Raw genomic sequence first — 19152 nt, forward strand, 5'->3', positions numbered from 1 at the left:
ATGAAGTAGAAATATGTAGCCAGACAACCTAAGAGATTTAGGATTCTTATTTTAAAATCAAAGGTATGATCTTCAACCTAACAAATTGCTATGACAAATCATAGCACCTGTCAAACAATATCCTTTCAGTAAAGATTATTTATATAACTAAAAGTTAGCCAGCAGCAAAAGCTGACTTGTTTCTTATAAAAACCTGGAGTTTGAGGGGTGGCAGATGGATTTAAAACTCAGTATAAAAAGTGTTTGTGGGGATCCAAGATGGTGGCACTGATCATATATAGTATCTGATCAGCAGAACAGCAGTGACTGCTCAGCATCTGAAGGAACAAACTGAGAGCTCCAAAACACCAGTGCTGGTGTATCCCAGGTGAGAGGGGAAGAGTCAGCCAGCTAGCCCACAGAGAAGCCACTGGGCTTCTGCAGGCATGCTCACAGTCTTTAGCATCTAGCCACACAGTGGCGTGCCGCACACAGTGCTCAGTGTCCCAGACTGATCTGTGGACCACAAAACACCAGTGTCTCTGATGAGAGGAAACACTACAGTGTGGAACAAAGGTAGATCTGACCTCAGGTCGCTCAGCTGATCCATGGAGGAGGTCCCTGATCCCTCTGAACCCTGGAGAAAAGGGTGTCAGCCTATACCCATTCAGCTACAAGCTGCTTTCATCAGCCAGTGAAGGACACCAGAAACTACCACCCAATGCCAGAGACAAAGTGATGCCTAAACACCAGTGTAATAACACAAACAACAAAAGCTAAAGTACTATGTCATTTCCAGAACCCAGTTATCCCAAAGAAATCAGCCCTGGACACTCTAACACAACTGAAACACAGGAAAATGAACTCAAATCCTTCCTTTAAAAGATGATAATGGAGGATACAAATAAAATCTGTACAGAAATACAAGAAGATGCAGGTCAAATAGATTGAGGACATGAGAGAGACCATGAGAGAGGAAATGAATAAATCACCAGAAGAAATTTAGAAAAGAGCAAACAGTGAGGGGAAGGAAGTCAATAAAATGATTCAAAATCTTAAGATGAAAATGGGGGTGGAGAGCACAGACTGAGAAAATCCTAGAAAGAGAACTTAGAGAAGAAAACAGGAACTGCAGAGGTAAGCAACACCAATAAAATACAACAGCTGGAGGAAAGAATCTCAGGTGTAGAAGAGACAGTGGAAGAATATGATGCAACTGTCAAAGAAAATATTAAATCTAAAAATTCCTGACACAAAACATCCAAGAAATCACGGACACTATGAAGAGATAAAACCTAAGAATAACAGAAATTGAGGAAAGAGAAGATACCCAGCTCAAAGGTCCAGAAATATTTTCAACACAATCATAGAAGAAAATTTCCCCAATATAAAGAAAGAGATGCCTATAAACACAGAAGAGTCATACAGAACACCAAATAGAGTAGACCAGAAAGAAAACCCTCCAGCCACATAATAACCAAAGCACTAAATGTACAGAAGACAGAAAAAGTATTAAAAGCAGCTAGGGAAAAAGGCCATGTAACAGACAATGGCAAACCTATCAGAATCACACCCAACTTTTCAGCAGAGACCATAAAAGCCAGAAGGGGCTGGGAAAATGTCCTATAAACCATGAGAAACCACAGATGCCAGTCTAGACTACTATACCCAGCAAAAATTTCAATAACCATAGATGGGCAAAACAAGATATTCCACAAATATAGCCCTACAGGAAATACTAGAAGAAAAACTCCAACCCAAGGAGACTAAATATACCCAGAAAAACACAGGAAATAGATCACTTCATCAAAGCAAAACTTAGACAAGCACTCAAACATACTACCACAACCAACATTAAAATAAAAGGATCTAACAGTCACTGATCATTAATCTCTCTCAACATCAATGGACTCAACTCTCCAATAAAAAGACACAGACTAGGAGAATGGATGCATAAACAGAACCCAACATTCTGCTGCATATAGAAACACACCTCAACCACAAAGATAGACATTACCTGAGAGTAAAAGGCTGGAAGGTCTTCTAAGCAAATGGACACAAGAAGCAAGCTGGAGTAGTCACTCTAATATCTAATAAAATTGACTTTCAAGCGAAATTAATGAAAATAAAATTTAAACCAAAATGACATCTCAGTTCTGAATAACTATGACTCAAATACAAGGGCATTTACAATTGTAAAAGAAATATTAATAAATATCCAATGGCTGAGAAACATTTAAATAAATGTTCAACATTTCTAGCCATTAGGGAAATGCAAATCAAAACTGCTCTGAGATTAGATCTGTTACCTATCAAAATGGCTAAGATCAAAAACTCAAGCGCCAGCACACACTGAAGAGGATGTGGAGAAAGGGAGACATGCCTCTATTGCAGGTGGGAGCTCAAACTTGGACAACCACTTTGGAAATCAATCTGGTGCTTTCTCAGAAACCTGGGAACAGTGCTATCTTAAGACCCAGCTACACCTCTTCTATTCACATACCTGAAAGTTCCTCCACCAGGCAACTAGGAAACTTGCTCAACTATCTTCATAACAGCCTTATTCATAATAGCCAGAATGTGGAAACAACCTGGATGTTCCTCAGCTGAAGAATGGTTAAAGAAACTGTGGTACATTTACACAATGGAATACTACTTAGCTGCTAAAAACAAGGAAATCTTGAAAGTTGAAGGCACTTGGATGGAACTAGAAATGATCATCCTGAGTGAGCATGGTATATACTCACTTATAAGTGGATATTAGCCCAACATAGATGTCCTCTGAGAGGCTCCACTGGGGAGTGGGGCAGATGCTGGGAGTTGCAGCAGGACTCTGGGTGAAGTGCTGAGAGTCGTATGGAAGAGTTGGGGGATGGGAGGACTGGGAAGGTCAGGAGCTTCACAAGGAGATCAGCAAGGCCAGTGGATTTGAATCCAGGGATCCTGCTCAACCTGATGCACCAACCAAGAACAATGCATAGAGAGAACCTAGACCCTCCGTTCAGATGTAGTTGATGGACAGCTCATTTTCCACGTGGTGGTGGTGGTGGGAAGGACAGGCAAAGAACAGGGACTGCCTCTTACACGAACTCTGTTGCCCCCAACTTGATCACTTCCCTTTGGCAGGGCTGCCTTGGGGGCATACAGAGGAAGGGGCTGCAGGCTATCCTGATAGGCTGTGATCATATGGTGGAGGAGGAGGTCCCCTCCCGTCAGGGGAGAGGAATAGATTGATAGGGAAGGAGGGTAGGAACTGGAAGAAAAGAGCCAGGAGGTAACAACTGGGATGGAGTTGAATAAATTACAATAAACCAACAAAAATGTTTAAAGAGGAAGTGTTTTGAATTAACTCAGGGCTCATCCTGAAGCCAGGCATGCGCTGACGGCTAAATGTCCCCCTTATCAGCCAGTGCTTCTGATACTTCTGAGGACTTTCAGTCTAAGTGACTTTAATAACTGAGATAGATAGATAGATAGATAGATAGATAGATAGATAGATAGATAGAAAAGCTAAAAATCTGCATTCAGGAGAGAGTTTGGAAGCTGGAGAAAATACAGTGGGCAATGAAGAAAGGACATAAAGATAAGGACTACACTGTGCTAAATACCACACTCCAGTCGCCTCTTCAATGACGTTCTAAGAACCTGACACGTGGGTAGGGGCGTGCCTGAGGAACATCCTCCCTCAGCAGTTAGGATGTAGGGACCACTATCCCATGAAATAGGGAAGTTCTGTGTGTAAATTTTCTCTCCCTCTGCCTGTCCCTGTTCATTTCCTCTCCACCCTCTCTTTCTCTAAACCTTCTTTTACTCTCTTTTCACTATATTTCATATTGGCTCTGATTTGTAATGAGAGGAAACATATAGAATCTCTTAATGTTGATGCAGTAGAAGATAAGTATTTGAAGCCATCTAGCTTCATGATTTGCCACCAGTCTGGGGGGTGTTTTTATTTACACAGCAACTATCTTCATGTTTATTTATTACCTTTTGTTAGTGTGGGTGGGTGAAAAATTGTTATATGTGTAAGCATGTGTCTACATGTACACATGGATATCAGAGATGGATAACAGTACTCTCTTCTTATCTTCTTCTTCTTTTTAACTTTAATTTTTAAGACAGTATTTCACACTGGACATATGACAAAACAGAGGTAAGAAAAGCCACCACAGACACATGTAACGTCATAGAGAGACCTGCGTGCCAATACATAATACTGCGCATTAAAATAATTTGGGAAATGATTAAACTTTTGACAAGTAGCTACATTTGTGTCAATATAGAAATGACTAAATGATTTTTGGTACCAGCATTGCTATGGAATAATTTACAACTGTTAAAATGCTTGAGTTGAAACGATTTCCATTAATCTACAGGCACAATCTGTGGTGCATTATGACACATGCAAATGAGTTTCAGCATCACATGACGGGCATGGCAATTTTATGTGAAAATACAAGAGACTAGTGTTTTTATACTCCATGAGGTGAGATCTCTTTACCTTCCATTATGAGTTTATACATCTTATACTACTTACACATTTTTAATGAAGAGTACAAAATGATCTTATGCTGAATTCAATGAAAGGTATTAGGAGACTATTTTTCTCCAAAGAGATGCTTGATTTTGGCTTTCTAAGAGATTGCTATAGAGGTTAAATGGTAGCTACTCAACCAAGTAGAAAGAAAAGTTGGGAAATTCCCACCAGTAGCCAGGTGATGCCAGTGGAGAAAGGGGCAACATTCCAGGTAGGTACATGTTGCAAACACATCTAAAAACAAATCGGCTCCATGGCTTGTCTTTAAGGTGGAGAATAATTTCTTCCTAACACATGTCACATAACCAAAGGCTGCAAGTTTGATGTGAGCAGAGAATGCCAGAGCCACAAAAGGAAAATAAAGAAAGAAAAACAAACGAACAAAACTGGTACAAGCCCTGAATGCCACCTGAAGATAATGAGAGATGAGCTGAAGGCAGAGACTGCTATTAACATCTTACATGGAAGAACAAGAAATTACCAGATGGAGGGGTGAGGAAACAGAGAGGCTAGAAGGAATCCAGGGATGTGATTTGGGGGGGGGGTGTAGATCCATAGGAACATTTTCCTGAAGAGGAGAAAAGTCCTCTGAGCCTAATAATAGGCTGTCACAATCCAAGAAAGAGCATTTCCTTGACACACAGGGAAAGTGAAGCAAGAGAAATAGAGGGAGGAAGCAAACACAGGGAAGAAACAAGAGGACCAATCAGGAGATGATGCACTTGTGAGAGAAAGCTGGACTCCAGGACATAGAATATTTTAAATTATATTATCAGAATAGAGTTTACTCCGTAAGAAGCATCCATGGAGTCCCATGGTAAAGAGCAACTATGACGGCATCACCTAGGCCAAACTAGATGGAAAGACACATGGTGCACATCACAGAGTTAGGACCATCTGCACCCACATCCATGGTTAAAGGATAAGGAATTGCTTCTGCCTCTGCAAAGCCTCATCTAAGTGGAGAGAGGAATAATCAGGTGTGAGCCCAAGCACAAGTTCTAACACAGTTTCAGATGAATACCATTTCAGATGAATACCAAGCAGTCTAACTGTGTGGAAGGGACAAGATGGCCAGTTCATGACTGTATGCAAGCTTGAAAGGAGATAATAACCATAGCACTGGAGGAATGATGAATAAGAATCATGATGAACATCTGCTGCTACCACTCCTAGACTCTGCTAGATATCCAGTTAGAGAATGGAGGACTTATCGATACATAACGCATCTTCATCTTAAAGTGGAAATGTCAAATGCATTCGATTTAATAGTAATAAAACACAAAGGCAAGTTAATAGTAAAATTGCTTTTAAAACTGACTTCAAGTCTCAATAAATTATTGGAAAATGACTAATAGAAATCATGGAACTTCACCTCTGGCAATTCTACCTTGTGTGTGTACTGTGGGGAAGGGAAAGTTCATGAATATGTGCCCATGTGTGTGCACATAAATGTACATGAGTGGAGGTCAGAAGTTGATGTCATGTGCTTTCCCAAGGTCTCTCATTCACTTTAGAGATCACTGGTTCCACTATACTTTCTGGTCAGCAAGCTGTGGGGATCCTCCTGTCTCTCTCTAGTCATTGCTGGATTTACGGGCATGTGCTCTACCTTTTTACATGTGTACTGGGGGCCTGAACTCCAGTTTTCATGCTTGCACAGCAAGCAATTTGCCAACGGGCTTCTCTTCCCAGAACTGGCACTTCTAAATGAATGGATGCTATATTGTCACACTCATAACTGAATAACAACTATATTGAAGATGGTGGTGGAGTAGGGTGAAGTGACCCCTTCATAGAAATATTTCTATAGTACAAATGAGACCATGTGTGTAATGTGATGCTTCTTTAGAGAGTGTAGTTTAATTTCCTTTTCAAAGACAGATTACATGCAGCCCTCTTACTCAAAAGGGGTTAGTTTCCTAAGGATAATCTAGCTGCTCTCAGAGAGGATTAGTTAGCTTTTGGGATTCAGGTGGTTAAGTATTCTCTACCAGACACTAAGGCCCTTATGAAAAGAAGGAAATAGCAAACAAGAGAAGTGCACCCTCAGCAAAATGAAGTAGCCACTGCCCACTTAGACCATGGCATCCTGCCACCCCCTGGGCTGGTACTTGTTTCCCACACAGTACAATCTAAGAGAAGGTGGTACCATATAAGAGCATCACCCAGGAGCACTTAAGGCCTTGCTGCACAGATCCCAAACCGAATCTCAGATCTGTCCATGCCACTAGCTCCCTAAACTGTAACACAGACCCTTTTCATCACAGAATCATAGACCAAGTCCAGATCTTGAGTTGCTCCTACCCTGAAAAGGTTTTACTTCTTTTGTTTGGCCCCACAAGCTGACACTCAGAGGGTGAGCCTTTCTCTCCTACTCCTAGGAGGCTGAGTTGGTCTTAAGTGGCACTCCTGAGCCTGACAAGTAGCCCTAGGTCAAAGTTCTGTCCATGTACAAGCAACTGTCAGCTCAAAGAGGATGAGAGTTGACTTATTCTGGAGCCAAGTGTGAGTGAGTATGGCCTAGGAGCATAGATTTAGGTTACTCCCAATGTGTTGACAGTTCCATGAAGTTTTTACAGTCACAGAACAAAGAAAGCTATAAATCATGACACTACTCAAATACACTGGTAGGGACATCAGAGAGGTGGGTTATAGCCAAGCAGAGAGACCCTCAGATGCTATCAGTGACACTTTTAGGTCCTAGGTTGGTAGAAGGTAGTGGAAAGGCAAATTAGTGCACTATTTCTACATTTCAAATGCTTTGCCTAATGGTAACAAAGCAGTTAGGTCAGGAACAGAGGGAGACAGGGATTGGCTATTAAGGAGGCTAAAGACGGCCCGTAACAATATGGCTCTGGGAGTGGAACAGTCCAAACTGTAGTCACTGAGGTTCTGCCTGCTTAATTGGCATTGCAAAGGGTTGGCTGATGGGGCAGCTTCTCCCTGGGAACTTTGATTTGCAGTTCTGTTTCTGAGCACAGTGCCTCAGTGCCTTAGAACAGAAGTCCTCATCCCCTTTCTATATACTCCCTTCCCCTTCCCAGACTCAAAATGACACCCTCCTGGGAGAAGAAGGTGCTCCACATCCGAGAAGGAGTCTCCTCTCTCTTCTACCATTTTGTCATGTGTTGAGCATGGTGAAAGGGTTAGAGCTGCCTTAGAGTAAGCGCAACGGGTTTTCCTTGCATTTCCCACAGCACCTTCAGACCTTATTGCTTCTATTGTCTCTGGCTTAGCCGCAACTGTGCTCTGCCACTAACTTAGCCAACTAAGTGGTTGTCATCGCTAAACACCTCTTGTACACACAGCCTTTAGAGAGTCCCTCTAGAATAAGAGCAGTGAATAGGGACCTGTGTCTTAATGCCATGTGTCTGCAGCAAACCACGCCTTGGAAGCTTTTTAATAGAGACTTTGTTCCCTCTATTGGTCCAATTTTTACAACCCATCATTCAGATAGTGTTATGTTATATTATATTATGTAGACACGATTTTACTAGTCTTCGTGTTCCTGAATAACAACAAGACTCTTTGGCAGGTCCCAAGGTTACATAACCTATTCGAGGCAAAAATCAGCTGAAACCAATACTCCACTACCCTTCATTAAGAAAAGATTCCCGCCCTTACAAACCAACAGCAGAATGAGATCTTCAAGGTTATAATAACAAGATCATATTCTCCTACACTTCTGAACACATTTCTGAGGAAAGAAAAAATAATAAGCCCCTTGTGGGATAGATTGTTGTCTTATACTTTTCTGTCTCTTTCCAAGAACGTAGCAAGAGGTTGTATATTCTGTTAAATATTTTTAGTAGAAATGAATAAAGAACCTTGGGGAGGTATAGTTTAGCACTCTTGAAAAAAATTAGGTCATGGTGGCCACTTCCAAGAATTTTTCACATACAAAGTTTAAACCCAAGCTGTGTGGGTAATGGTGAAAGTTATTTCCATCTGGCAACTAGTGTGTGGTGGTCTTAGCTTTATTATTAGCAAGCCACAGCATAGCCAGATGTCTGCTTCACACTAGCAACAGGCTTGTGGTTAAACGACATTGTAAGTGGGTCTCCCAGAGTCAATTTACACATAGTCAAGAGCCATGATTGTGTAAAAACAAATTGCTACAAGCACACATTCTTTTCTTCACAGACAAGTGTTTAACCAAAGGCCAATGGTCCTCATTAGTGGAAAGGTTATAGAAATCACATCATGTTTCTTCTGTGTTATAGCTTTCCATACCCTTGAGATCCCAATAATACCATGACCCAGAATCCTTAGGACTAATAGACCCAGGAGCTTAAATGTTAGAAATGCTATTAGACTAAAAGCTTCTCCATTCTCCCAAATCATTTTGAATTTGAAAAGACGATAGACAAGTTGTGATAAGACATCCTAACAGAAAAGGAAGGAATATGGGGTCTCTGAAGGTAGATGCATGGATTTGGGTGTCAGAAAGATCTGCACTTCAGTATTCCTTCTGCTGTATAGAAACTCCATAACAGATGGTTGAATTTTTAGAAAGATCAATGTAATAGTCAACGAAGATTTATCTCATTGTATGTCATATTTTGAGCATTTGGTGAACGTTAGTTATATTTCTATTGCCAGTAAGTTGCCACAAAGACAGTGGGTACCAGTTATGGGAAGGAGTTTTAAAATGTGGTTAATAGAATATGGTTGTCAAGAGGAAAGGTGAATTCAGATCATCCCCAGGTTTCTAGCATTGACTACTAGGTAGAAGGGGGAGGGGTAGCCTTCACTGTGCCAAAAAAATAGAGGAAAGGACTGGGTTGAGGAGAGAAAATGATGTGTTCAGATTAAGTATGTCTCTGAGACACATTGAGATGGTGGTCAATGAACAAGTGGATAGTGGTGTCTAGTTTGAAGAAGAAAAAACATTGAGCTGCAAATGAACTTCTATAATGTACTAGCAGAAAAAAAAATACAACTGAAGGCACAAAAATGGATCAGCTTATGAAAACAATGTACTGAGAGTAAAGAAAACATGATCAAGTCTAGAGGGAGCAGAAAATTACACCACTCTGTCCTTTATTTAGAAAAAACTGGTGTTAAAATAAATGAGGGTCCAGGTCTACAGATCAATTAGGAGGTGGCACACCCAGCATAAACAGAGCTCTATGTTCCATGGCCAGCACGGAATAAACAACTGGGTGGGCTGGAGCAGGACTGTGTTTGAGCACTTCTGTAGAAGAAAGAAAGGAATCAGAAAATCAAGGTCCTCCCAGGTACACAATGAGTCGCCCCACCCCAGAGAAAGGAGGGGGATGGGACTCAGCGGCAGAGGCTGGTAGTGCATGGGAATTGAGATGCCTGTGGTGGGAAGACAGCTCTGATGTTTAAAAAAAAATAAAAAACTAGAAGAAGCAGGCATGGCTCTGTTGCACTCAAAATGAAGAGTCAGTTCATGTCTACAACTGTATTATGACTTGGGGACTGGTAAGGATAATCTGATAGCAAAGAGAGGGCAGAGCTTGGAGAGAAAGGACCAAACACAATAAAGAAGGCTTTCAGTTTGCTAATCCTGGTTACTGATTCTGGGACATGCTCTTTATCCATGTTATTGCCCACGAAGCCTCACTCAAATCTTTTATTCTACATTATAACTGCTAAACAGTAAGCTGTCATTCACAGCTGCTTCGTCCAGGATTAAATCATATATCCCTTCCTTTTCTCATCCCAAAATATTCCAACAATCTGTAAGAGACCCATTGGGGAACAAGGAATGGCACAGGGAACATGGAGTCTCTCCACCAACTGAGTTCTCCTCTGGCTTCACCCGTACACACTGGGCTTTATTCAACAAATAATATGCAGCTGTCATCATGGGTAAAGGCAGGTTGAGGGATCAGCTGAGGGAAAGTCTCAGAGCACAACTCAGGTTGTGCTTTACACATATGTGCACATGTGCACAACACACACACACATACACACACTGGAACGACGTTGACACAGAGTGAATCCTGACAAGCTCATGTCGGAATCTGTCTCAGCAATGCCAGGACTGGGGGCAACAAACCAATGGTCCAGAGCCTCAATGTCCCCCACCTTATGAAAATGTAAAGTACAATAATATTTGTTCTTCTGTGTTTCATAAGATTATAAACCATCTGTCTAACATGTGTAGCTTGTGATAGCACTAAAACATGTCATTAACATTCAGAAGAAACCAAACCAGAATAAGCAAACAAAAAAGTGCAAATAAAAAGACAGTGCACCTCCAAGACTGTTTCTCTCTGTTCTGACCTTTGCTGTGTTGGCTTCGTCTTCAGGTCTGAGGGTCTTTGGAAGCCATCTATGCTCACTGTCCTTACTGTCATCAGCCCCAGCATGAGGGGAGTCATCCTTCCATGAGGTCCACACATGTGGCAGCTCCCAGCTAACTTACTGAACCACATAGTTATTTTTATTGTCCTTAGCATGTAAAGAAATGATAAACGACCAGTCTGCCCTGCTGTAAACCCTTTCCCTGTGTGTAGAGGGCAGCTCTCTTTCCTGAATTAGACATTGGCCAGAAGTGTGGAAATATGCCAGTCACCAAGTCTTGAGCCATAGTTAACATAAGCCAAATGGAATGGAACTATAAGTGGGCCCAGTGCCCCGAGAACACTGCAGATTAGTACCTGGGTCAACAACAGGAAGGAAGGAGATAATAAGAAGGAAATAGAGGGAGGGAGGGGGAGAGGGAGAGAGAGAGAGAGAGAGAGAGAGAGAGAGAGAGAGAGAGAGAGAGAGAGAGAGAGGAGGGAAAGAAGAAAGAGAGAGGAAAGAGGGGGAGGACCCCACAGGCAGTCTCTCTAGGCCTGGATACTTACTGCCTCTAGAAAAACAGGATATAATTATTTGAGATGATACCCAGATACCAGCATTTTCTAAGTCTCACCAGTCTCAATGTGGTTCCAATTGTCCCACGAAGGAGACAGTCCTACTCTAGGCACATTCAGGCCTCTGATAAAAATGGATTTTATATCTGAAGCCAGAAATAGCATCTCACTTAACCTCCATGTACTGAACAAGAAAGAAGCATCCTTCCCCTAAATAAAGAGGAGGCCAAGGTACCAAAAGCAGCAGGAATGGACCCTAGCTGGAAAATGTGGAAGCCAGAACATATAGTAAAGACTATGAAAGTCATTATACTTGGTCCTCAACTTAGCACAATTATTGCAAATCTTGTCACATTTTCAAAACCTACCAAGGAAGGTTTTGGCTTTTTCATGCATATCATTTTAAACATTTTAGGCAGAACTGCAGTAATAGTGGCCCTTTAATGCCTGGGTCATTATCCTTCTACACTGAAGAAAAATAAAGTCCGGAGTGATAAATGCAATCTGGAGCTATCATTTGGGGAGGAAGTCATGGGAATGGGGCAAAGAGTGGAGAAGGAAATGCTCTAAGATATCACTAGATCTTCTGGCTGCCACTGTTCGTGGAGAAGGGTTTCCAGCAGAAAGACAGCATGATTTAGGGAGCTGAGCTACAGCTGCATCACTAACACTAGGACTCGGGTGTCCCTGAAGCTAAGGCATGTTGGGATAATCCCCAGCCACGCTGTTAATTTTGCAGTGCATGAGGATTAGGGAATTTCCCAGTCTCATTCCACATGCAACTGAACTTTTCTTGGGAAGGCAATGAAGTTCAGCTTCCAAACATAAGTCTTGGTGCCAGTACTGCTATTTATCCTGCATAATTATTAGGAATATTCACCTTTGTTCTGCCACCAAAAACATTATGGTTCAAACATCAGGTGACTCTATTGCAGCTTCGGAAATTCATGGGTGATCTAGGTGATCCTTCAGGTACAAGGTTAAGCACTCCCATGATCCTTTTCAGCAGCTTTGGTTCTTACAGGATATGTTATGCACTCTAAGTTTCTTTCCTCTCTCTGTGCTGGACTTTCCATGTCACACATAGTCACAACACAGCAGCCACAGAGGCTAGGATGTGCACAACATATCCTGCAGGCTAGTGTTACTCCTGTTTGTTTGTCAAGCATATGGGTAACGATTCCAGTGGCTTGCATTCACTACAGATGTCTGCTCATCTTTGAAAGGCATTCAGCCACAATATGTAGCTTACATATGTGTCAATATAATAACAAAATATAGCCAATAACAGGCTTTGTGGGCATCAATGAATGAATACTGCCTATAATGAATAGTTCTTGCCTGGTGACAGTAATAAATAATAAAAGCTCACAAATTTAAAAACTATTTCATAACTACAAATATTTTTATTGTGGTGAAATAAAGACATAAAATTACTGCTGCTTCTGTTGTTGTTGTTGTTGTTGTTGTTGTTGTTGTTGTTGTTCAAAATGAACCCTTCAATGTTTATTTTTACATAGGTGAGAGGTAATTCACCCTTAAGAAATCTGGTAAAGCCTTTAATAGTTCTCCTTGCTTTTTTAAAGATAAGCAACAAAAATGTATCAGGTAAGGACAACCTGATCAATATAGGAATATATTAGTCCAATTCCCAGGCCAGCAGGTTCCATGGGTATAATTTAAGAACTCAAGGCTGTGTAATTTCCTTATGAATGTTTTACTTAAGGGCAGGTTCCAAGCGTTTTACCATAGATGTGGGAGAAGGTTTCTTGGTGGAGGAAGCAAATCTATCTATCTGTAGGGTCAGCAGGTGATGGGAACGCTGAGAGGGGTGTTCGTACATGAGTCAATGACAGTCTTAAGAACTACCCTATCATAGTGCAATGAGGAAGAAACAGCTCCTCCTCATGGGAATGTAGACCCTGTGTTCCATGTCCTCCCTCTTTTTAAGAGAAGGCATTTGAATTTTTATATGAGATATCCATCTTGTTAGTGTTGGTCAGACAAAAAAATTAACATTATTTGACACTCCAGGACAGGCCTCACACCCAGGTGTGGTCAGCCAATACAAACTGGACTTGATGGGGTGAAGACTGAGAGAAAGAGGAAGAAGAGAGGGAGAGGGGGATGGAGGGAGGGAAGGAAAAAGACATACAGCGCATGAACTTGGGGAGGAAGCATCTGGGGGAAAGTTTGGAGGAGGGGATGGATATGATCAAAATACACTATGAAATAATCACTTTTGGGGTCAAAGAAAATGACCTGTAACAGATTTCTCTAGAAGGAAATAGGGAAGAGCAGGTAGAAGAACCCAATTACTCCCATTTTAGTGTCTTTTCACTATCGGTGTATTTGTTACATTATTTTTTAAGGCATAAGATTTAAACTGAATTCAACATCTTTTCCGACAGTGTCAGCATGCCACAATAGGGTTACTAGCAGCTTAGGAGATGCCTGAGATCTTTCAAGCTTTACTTAAAGCCTACTGCCCTGTGCTAGGCAATATACAGGTTGGTAAGAATCCAAAGAAGAAAACACAGTCTTTGTTTTCAGAGTGGAGAGAACTGTTATCAGAAGTTTACAATACAGTGTATTAAAGAAAGCCTATCACACAGATATGTAAAAAGGACAAAGGGAGGAGAAGGAGGGAAGCATTCCTCCTCCCAGGAGATTGAGAGGGATTCTCATGGGAGAGTGCTTTTAGTGTAGCTTTATACTGTGAGGTCTAGACTGTTAACCATTTCATAAGATATGCTGAGCAATTAGATTTCTATTCTAGCAAAAATAGAGGGGCACTAAAGAATTATGCACAGGGAAGCAATGTGGTTAGACTATCTATTGTTATAATAGTAGTTGTAGAGGGGAAGGGGTGGTGGGGGTGGTGTCCTGACAAGCAGAGTGACGTAAGATCTACGGAAGGAGAAATAGACAGTAAAGAGCCACAGACAATGATTTAAGTCATTTGGCCCAATAAGAAGTAGCAAGAACATGAATCAAGGCTACTTGGTTGAAAAGAAAATGTTATGGCTAAAGAAGTTCGATTTTGTGCTTTGCTTCCACGTTGGTACCCACCACCCATTTGTGTCTGGCTACAGTGCCTGGAAGGTAAGTTCCCAGTAACCCTGACTCAGTGACCCTTATCCAAAAATGAATACTTATTATGGTATGACTGCTTTTTTGCTTCTATAATTTGCTTATGCAGCTACCTAAAGATTTTTCTGAGTTGCCTTAGGTACTTAACTTGGAGGAATGCAACATTTTTTTTACTTTCTTGCATTGATATTGAGGGTCTTCATGTGGGTTTCCCCTTAAAAGTCCTTCCCTGTACCCCCTCCTTCACAACAGTCTCATAGTTGGCTCAGAGACTATCCATCCTGCTAGATGGTAATCTATGAATCTTGTAATTATAATTGGATTGAATTCTGGTCTTTTCCTTGAAGTTACAAACTCCACAACAATAATGAGAGGACAAAAAAAAGATAAAAGAACCTGGTTACTGGCTGACCGTAAGAGGAGGAGGAGGCAGAAAGGAGGGCAAAGTTCAGGATGCCAAATAGGCCTCACTCTGAGAGAAAGCTGGGGGCAAAAGCAAGCAGGGGACTCTGGAGCCAGGTTCCTTGAGGTCAAATGTTCTCTCACATTAATTTTCTCTGTGACTTTCCCATTTACTTACGCTCTCTGAATCTCTGTTTGGTGTATGTGCCAAGTGATTTCTAAACCTTCCTATCATCATTACTTACTGAAATTCTGGGGAGGATGGTGACATTCTAGTCTGTTCATCTTAGAGGAGCAAATGTTCCATTTACTGTGCTTCAGAACCAGTCTCATAGTGATAGGGTGAGCACTCTAGCTTTAGAGTAGTCTAGATTGGTGTGGATTACCACATGGCTCCCAGATTGCAAAGGAAGCTCCTTGGCACAGTGATGGTGGTAGAACCCCTTATGCAGATGAGATTGTTTACAGTGCTTTCAAGAATGAGGCTAGAGTTGGAGTCTCTAAGATAGGGAATGTTTGAAAACATCTCTAAGATGTGTGATAGGAAGCAGAGAAGGCAAAAATCTACAGAGGTTCATTAGAAGAGAAGGCCAGATAAATACAAGGGATTCAAAAACAGAAGAAAGGGGTCTATAAGAACAGCCCACAGCCCTGCAGCAGAGGAGGTAGGCGTATGTACAGATGTATAACACCTATCTCGAGGTTAGGAAATCTTGAATAAAATAATTTAACATGACTGTGGTATCACTCAGGATACTTCTCATCATCTTGATTTTTAAATCCATTTCTAGAGATAGAAGAATGAAGAGTGTTTCCTTGGGAGACTTGTATCTATTTACAGGACTTACAGATTTAAAGACGTTGAATTCAGAAATTCCTTATAATTCACCTGTGTTAAGTGACTTAAGCATTGCTTTGTGAATCAGTAAAGTTAAAAAGGATATGTTTTCTATTTGTATTTTGGTATAAGAGCAAACTTCATTCATTCTTTCTTCTAATTTTCCTAAAGACTCAGGGCTGATAACAGGCAGCAACATTCAACAACAGGAAGTCTAAGTTTGCATGTATGTCCTCCTGTGACAGCCATGTTTGCTGTGACTACTTTTCCTGTCACTTCTACTTTGACTCTGACACTTCAGGGATGAAGTTTGAATGCAGACTTCATTTGAAGAGAAAGAGTCAGACTTTTCCAAAATGTCTCCTATTACAAATAATATTGGTATTACAAAAAGTCTGATGATTTTGGCAGTATAGAATATAAAGTGAAAAGTTGAGCATGTTGGCTTTGGACTCAAGTCCAAAAATGACCCCACCACCTCTCAGGTATGAGAGCTTGAGAAACTTACCAACTAAGCCTCCATTTTCTTCTTTCCCTGGAAAGGGAAATGTTAACTATGGGTTCCTGTAAATAGTGGGCCCCATACAACACATAGTGGGTTCATAATACTTTACCTTTGAACTCCTTGGAATACAAGAGATTGAAAAAGAATGAGAAATGCATTTTTAAAAGGTTCTTTGCAAAGAATTAATCTTTTCTTCCAATAGGAAGAACACTGACACTCTTCCTAGCAATGTGACTGTCCCTTCACAGATGCACCATTAATAGAGGCACTGGTGCTCTTCATCAGCTTACCAGTGGACTTCTCCCTGATCAATGGAACACCTGACTCATTAGCCAAGGTCCCTCAAAAGCTAAACCAAGCTACCTACCAAAGGCTTACATACAAGCCATATCCTAATGATGCCCCAGGGGAACTGTATTACCAACCCAAATGTTCTTGGTCCCTGGGTGTAGAAAGACAAGTACTGATAAAAATCATCATTACTCCTCTTTTATTTTACATGAGATAACAGCAAAATGATTTTTGAGACATGGTGAAGCTATCCAGTCAGGGAGAGAAAACCTGCTTAAGTTCATCACCTAAATTTTCAAATGACATAAGTGGCATTTCATCTGGAATTTAAAGTCAAATAAAAGAAAGGCTGGAAATGCCCTGACCTGCTATTAACTTTGCATTTTTTAAAGATTACTGTGCTTTGCTATTGGCAAAATGGCCATTAAAATACAACGCAGAGTTAAGCAGTAAAACTGGATCCCACAAGCATGACAGTATAGTGGATCTTAAAACCCCTGTGCAGATGTTCCTAATCAGACTGAAAACACAAATACACAAACCACTTTGTTCCAGATACAGAATAATTTCATTAAGAGCATACTTATAATTGAACAGAATAATAATAGCTAAAGCCAAGGAGGTAGTGAGACTGCAGGAAATAATAATCACAAGGAGTCTTTGCCAAGAAAACTGCTCCAAAGTTTTTAAAGCTGGGGAGTTAAGAAGTCGGTTCCTTTCCTGGCTACAGGTAGAAATTATTACCTGAGTTAGCCAAAACCCGTGCGAACATACCTTTAGGGAAAGCATGAATGCACACACACAAGCGGGCACACACACACACACACACACACACACACACACACACACACACACACGCACACACTCACATGCATGCACGTGTACCCAGACGCACACACACACACACAACTATACACCTATTAATTCAGAATGTCATTTTTGAATCTGCTCTGGGAATGTTAGAAGTCCGATTTACCACGTTACGTTTTTCACTGAGACACAAATGCTGTAGGAAATGCACTGCAGACGTAAACACTCACATGCAGTCCGCTCAAGCTCTGAGGGCACGTGAGTCTCTCTGCAAATAGTGAGCTTGGCAATAAGCCTCCTTTATGTACAAAAAGCTTTGTTCTGTGCTTATAGCAAGTCCCAAGGCTACAGCAGGTAACTGTGTGCTGCTAATTAGGCTCAAAAGCAATTGTATTCAAAACAGGAAATATTTTATAGCTTGATCCGATGAAGGTAGGAAATTATGTCAGCACAGCTGAGTTATAAGAGCTCATTTCCCCACAACTACTGATCTTTTACCCTGAACCATTATGAACTTTAACATTGCAAAATATGTAATTCCATTCAAGGGCTGGTGCTTAATTGCTTAATTCCTAGCCGGGGGAAAGAAAGCCAAGTAATTTTAAAAGCAATTAGGAAAATCTTACACAGAAACATCTCTGCTTATTTTCCTAATGTTAATATCCATTTTATTAAACATCTGCTTCATTAGCTAGACTGTCACCCCTAGATCATAATTTCCATCCAAGAAGCAAAGTAACATCCATTCTGCATGAAACTGGAAACTCAAATGCACACTTACCTTGTGTCACCTGTTGAACTGCCAACATTACCCCAGACACAGTGTCTGGAAGCAGGTTTTCCCTCAGATTGTACTGTGGTGCCCATTCCAAAATAGGTAGGCGCCTTTTACACCACTGTTTAATGTCTTCACAGTGGGGGGTGTGCATCTTGCCCCACAGCACACTTTTCTTTTTCCTCTTTGCTCCCGTCATTTTTCAGATTCCCTTCTGTAGTCAACTTCTTCAGACAAGGGAGAGAAAAAAAAAATCGTTGGAGAACACCTCCTTTCAATGCCAGGCTCCAATTCGTCTGTGGTTTACAATGTCAAAACTATCCAGAAAATAAATAAGTGGGAGAGGGAGAGAGGAGAGAGGGGAAAGGAGGGAGAGAGGGGAAAGGAGAGAGAGAGAGAGAGAGAGAGAGAGAGAGAGAGAGAGAGAGAGAGAGAGAGAGAGAGAGAGAGATGCAGCTGAGCTATATGCCTGACTATTGTTCAGCTAATTATTCTAGATAAAAATTATAGACCCAAACCTTGAATTCTTATCTGAATAAGGAATGGTTCCTATTAATATAATACTTTTCTGATCTTGGAAAAGTAATGGACTCAGTGGTGAGATAGTTACAGCTCCCTTGCCAGTAATTCCCTTTATATTCACTCTCGTCTTATGTTTTTGGCTGCATTCCCAATGGTTAATGAGGTAGTTCTGGGCGTGTGTTGGAAGTGGGCTGGACTATGCTAATGAAACCAGGAAGCATCCAGCCATCCCGGTGAGCTAAGTCATGACTGTCAGAGGGATCTGCTGTACAGAATATGCTCGGAGACTTCAGCCTCACTCCTTTGTGAGGGGTATATTTTCCACATGACTAAAAATTGCTAAACTTCATACAATTCAGAAACATGATAGGGGACTGCATGAGTCCGTGTTCTTCTATTATCTGGGATATGAAGTTTTCATTCATACAAAAAACATTCAGATAGCCACTGTGCTACCTGCGAAAGAACTAGCTGGTTCTTATAAACAAACTGAAATATCATCTCCTGGGCTAAGGAATTAAGTACTACAATGAGCAAATATTTGTGGCTTGTGTTTATTTT

At 41.1% G+C, this 19152-nt stretch overlaps 1 protein-coding gene across 3 annotated transcripts in view; it reads right to left on the reverse strand.

The window, feature by feature from the left end:
• The window catches only part of SLC26A7 (solute carrier family 26 member 7), a 107251-nt gene extending 88534 nt beyond the window's left edge, over window positions 1-18717 (reverse strand). For 2 of the 3 annotated variants that reach the window (XM_084759600.1, XM_084759598.1), the window contains exons 1-2: window positions 18588-18717; window positions 18076-18296 (exon numbers count right to left, since the gene is read on the reverse strand). In XM_084759600.1, the coding sequence (XP_084615726.1) occupies window positions 18076-18268 (193 nt within the window). In that variant the 5' untranslated portion in view covers window positions 18269-18296; window positions 18588-18717. The remainder of the gene's footprint in view (window positions 1-18075; window positions 18297-18587) is intronic. The other variant, XM_084759599.1, reaches the window with a different exon arrangement.
• Window positions 18718-19152: the final 435 nt, after the last annotated feature.

The sequence above is a fragment of the Acomys minous genome (genome assembly GCF_964271855.1).
Source record: "Acomys minous genome assembly, chromosome: 1".
NCBI classification, from domain to species: Eukaryota; Metazoa; Chordata; class Mammalia; order Rodentia; family Muridae; genus Acomys; species Acomys minous.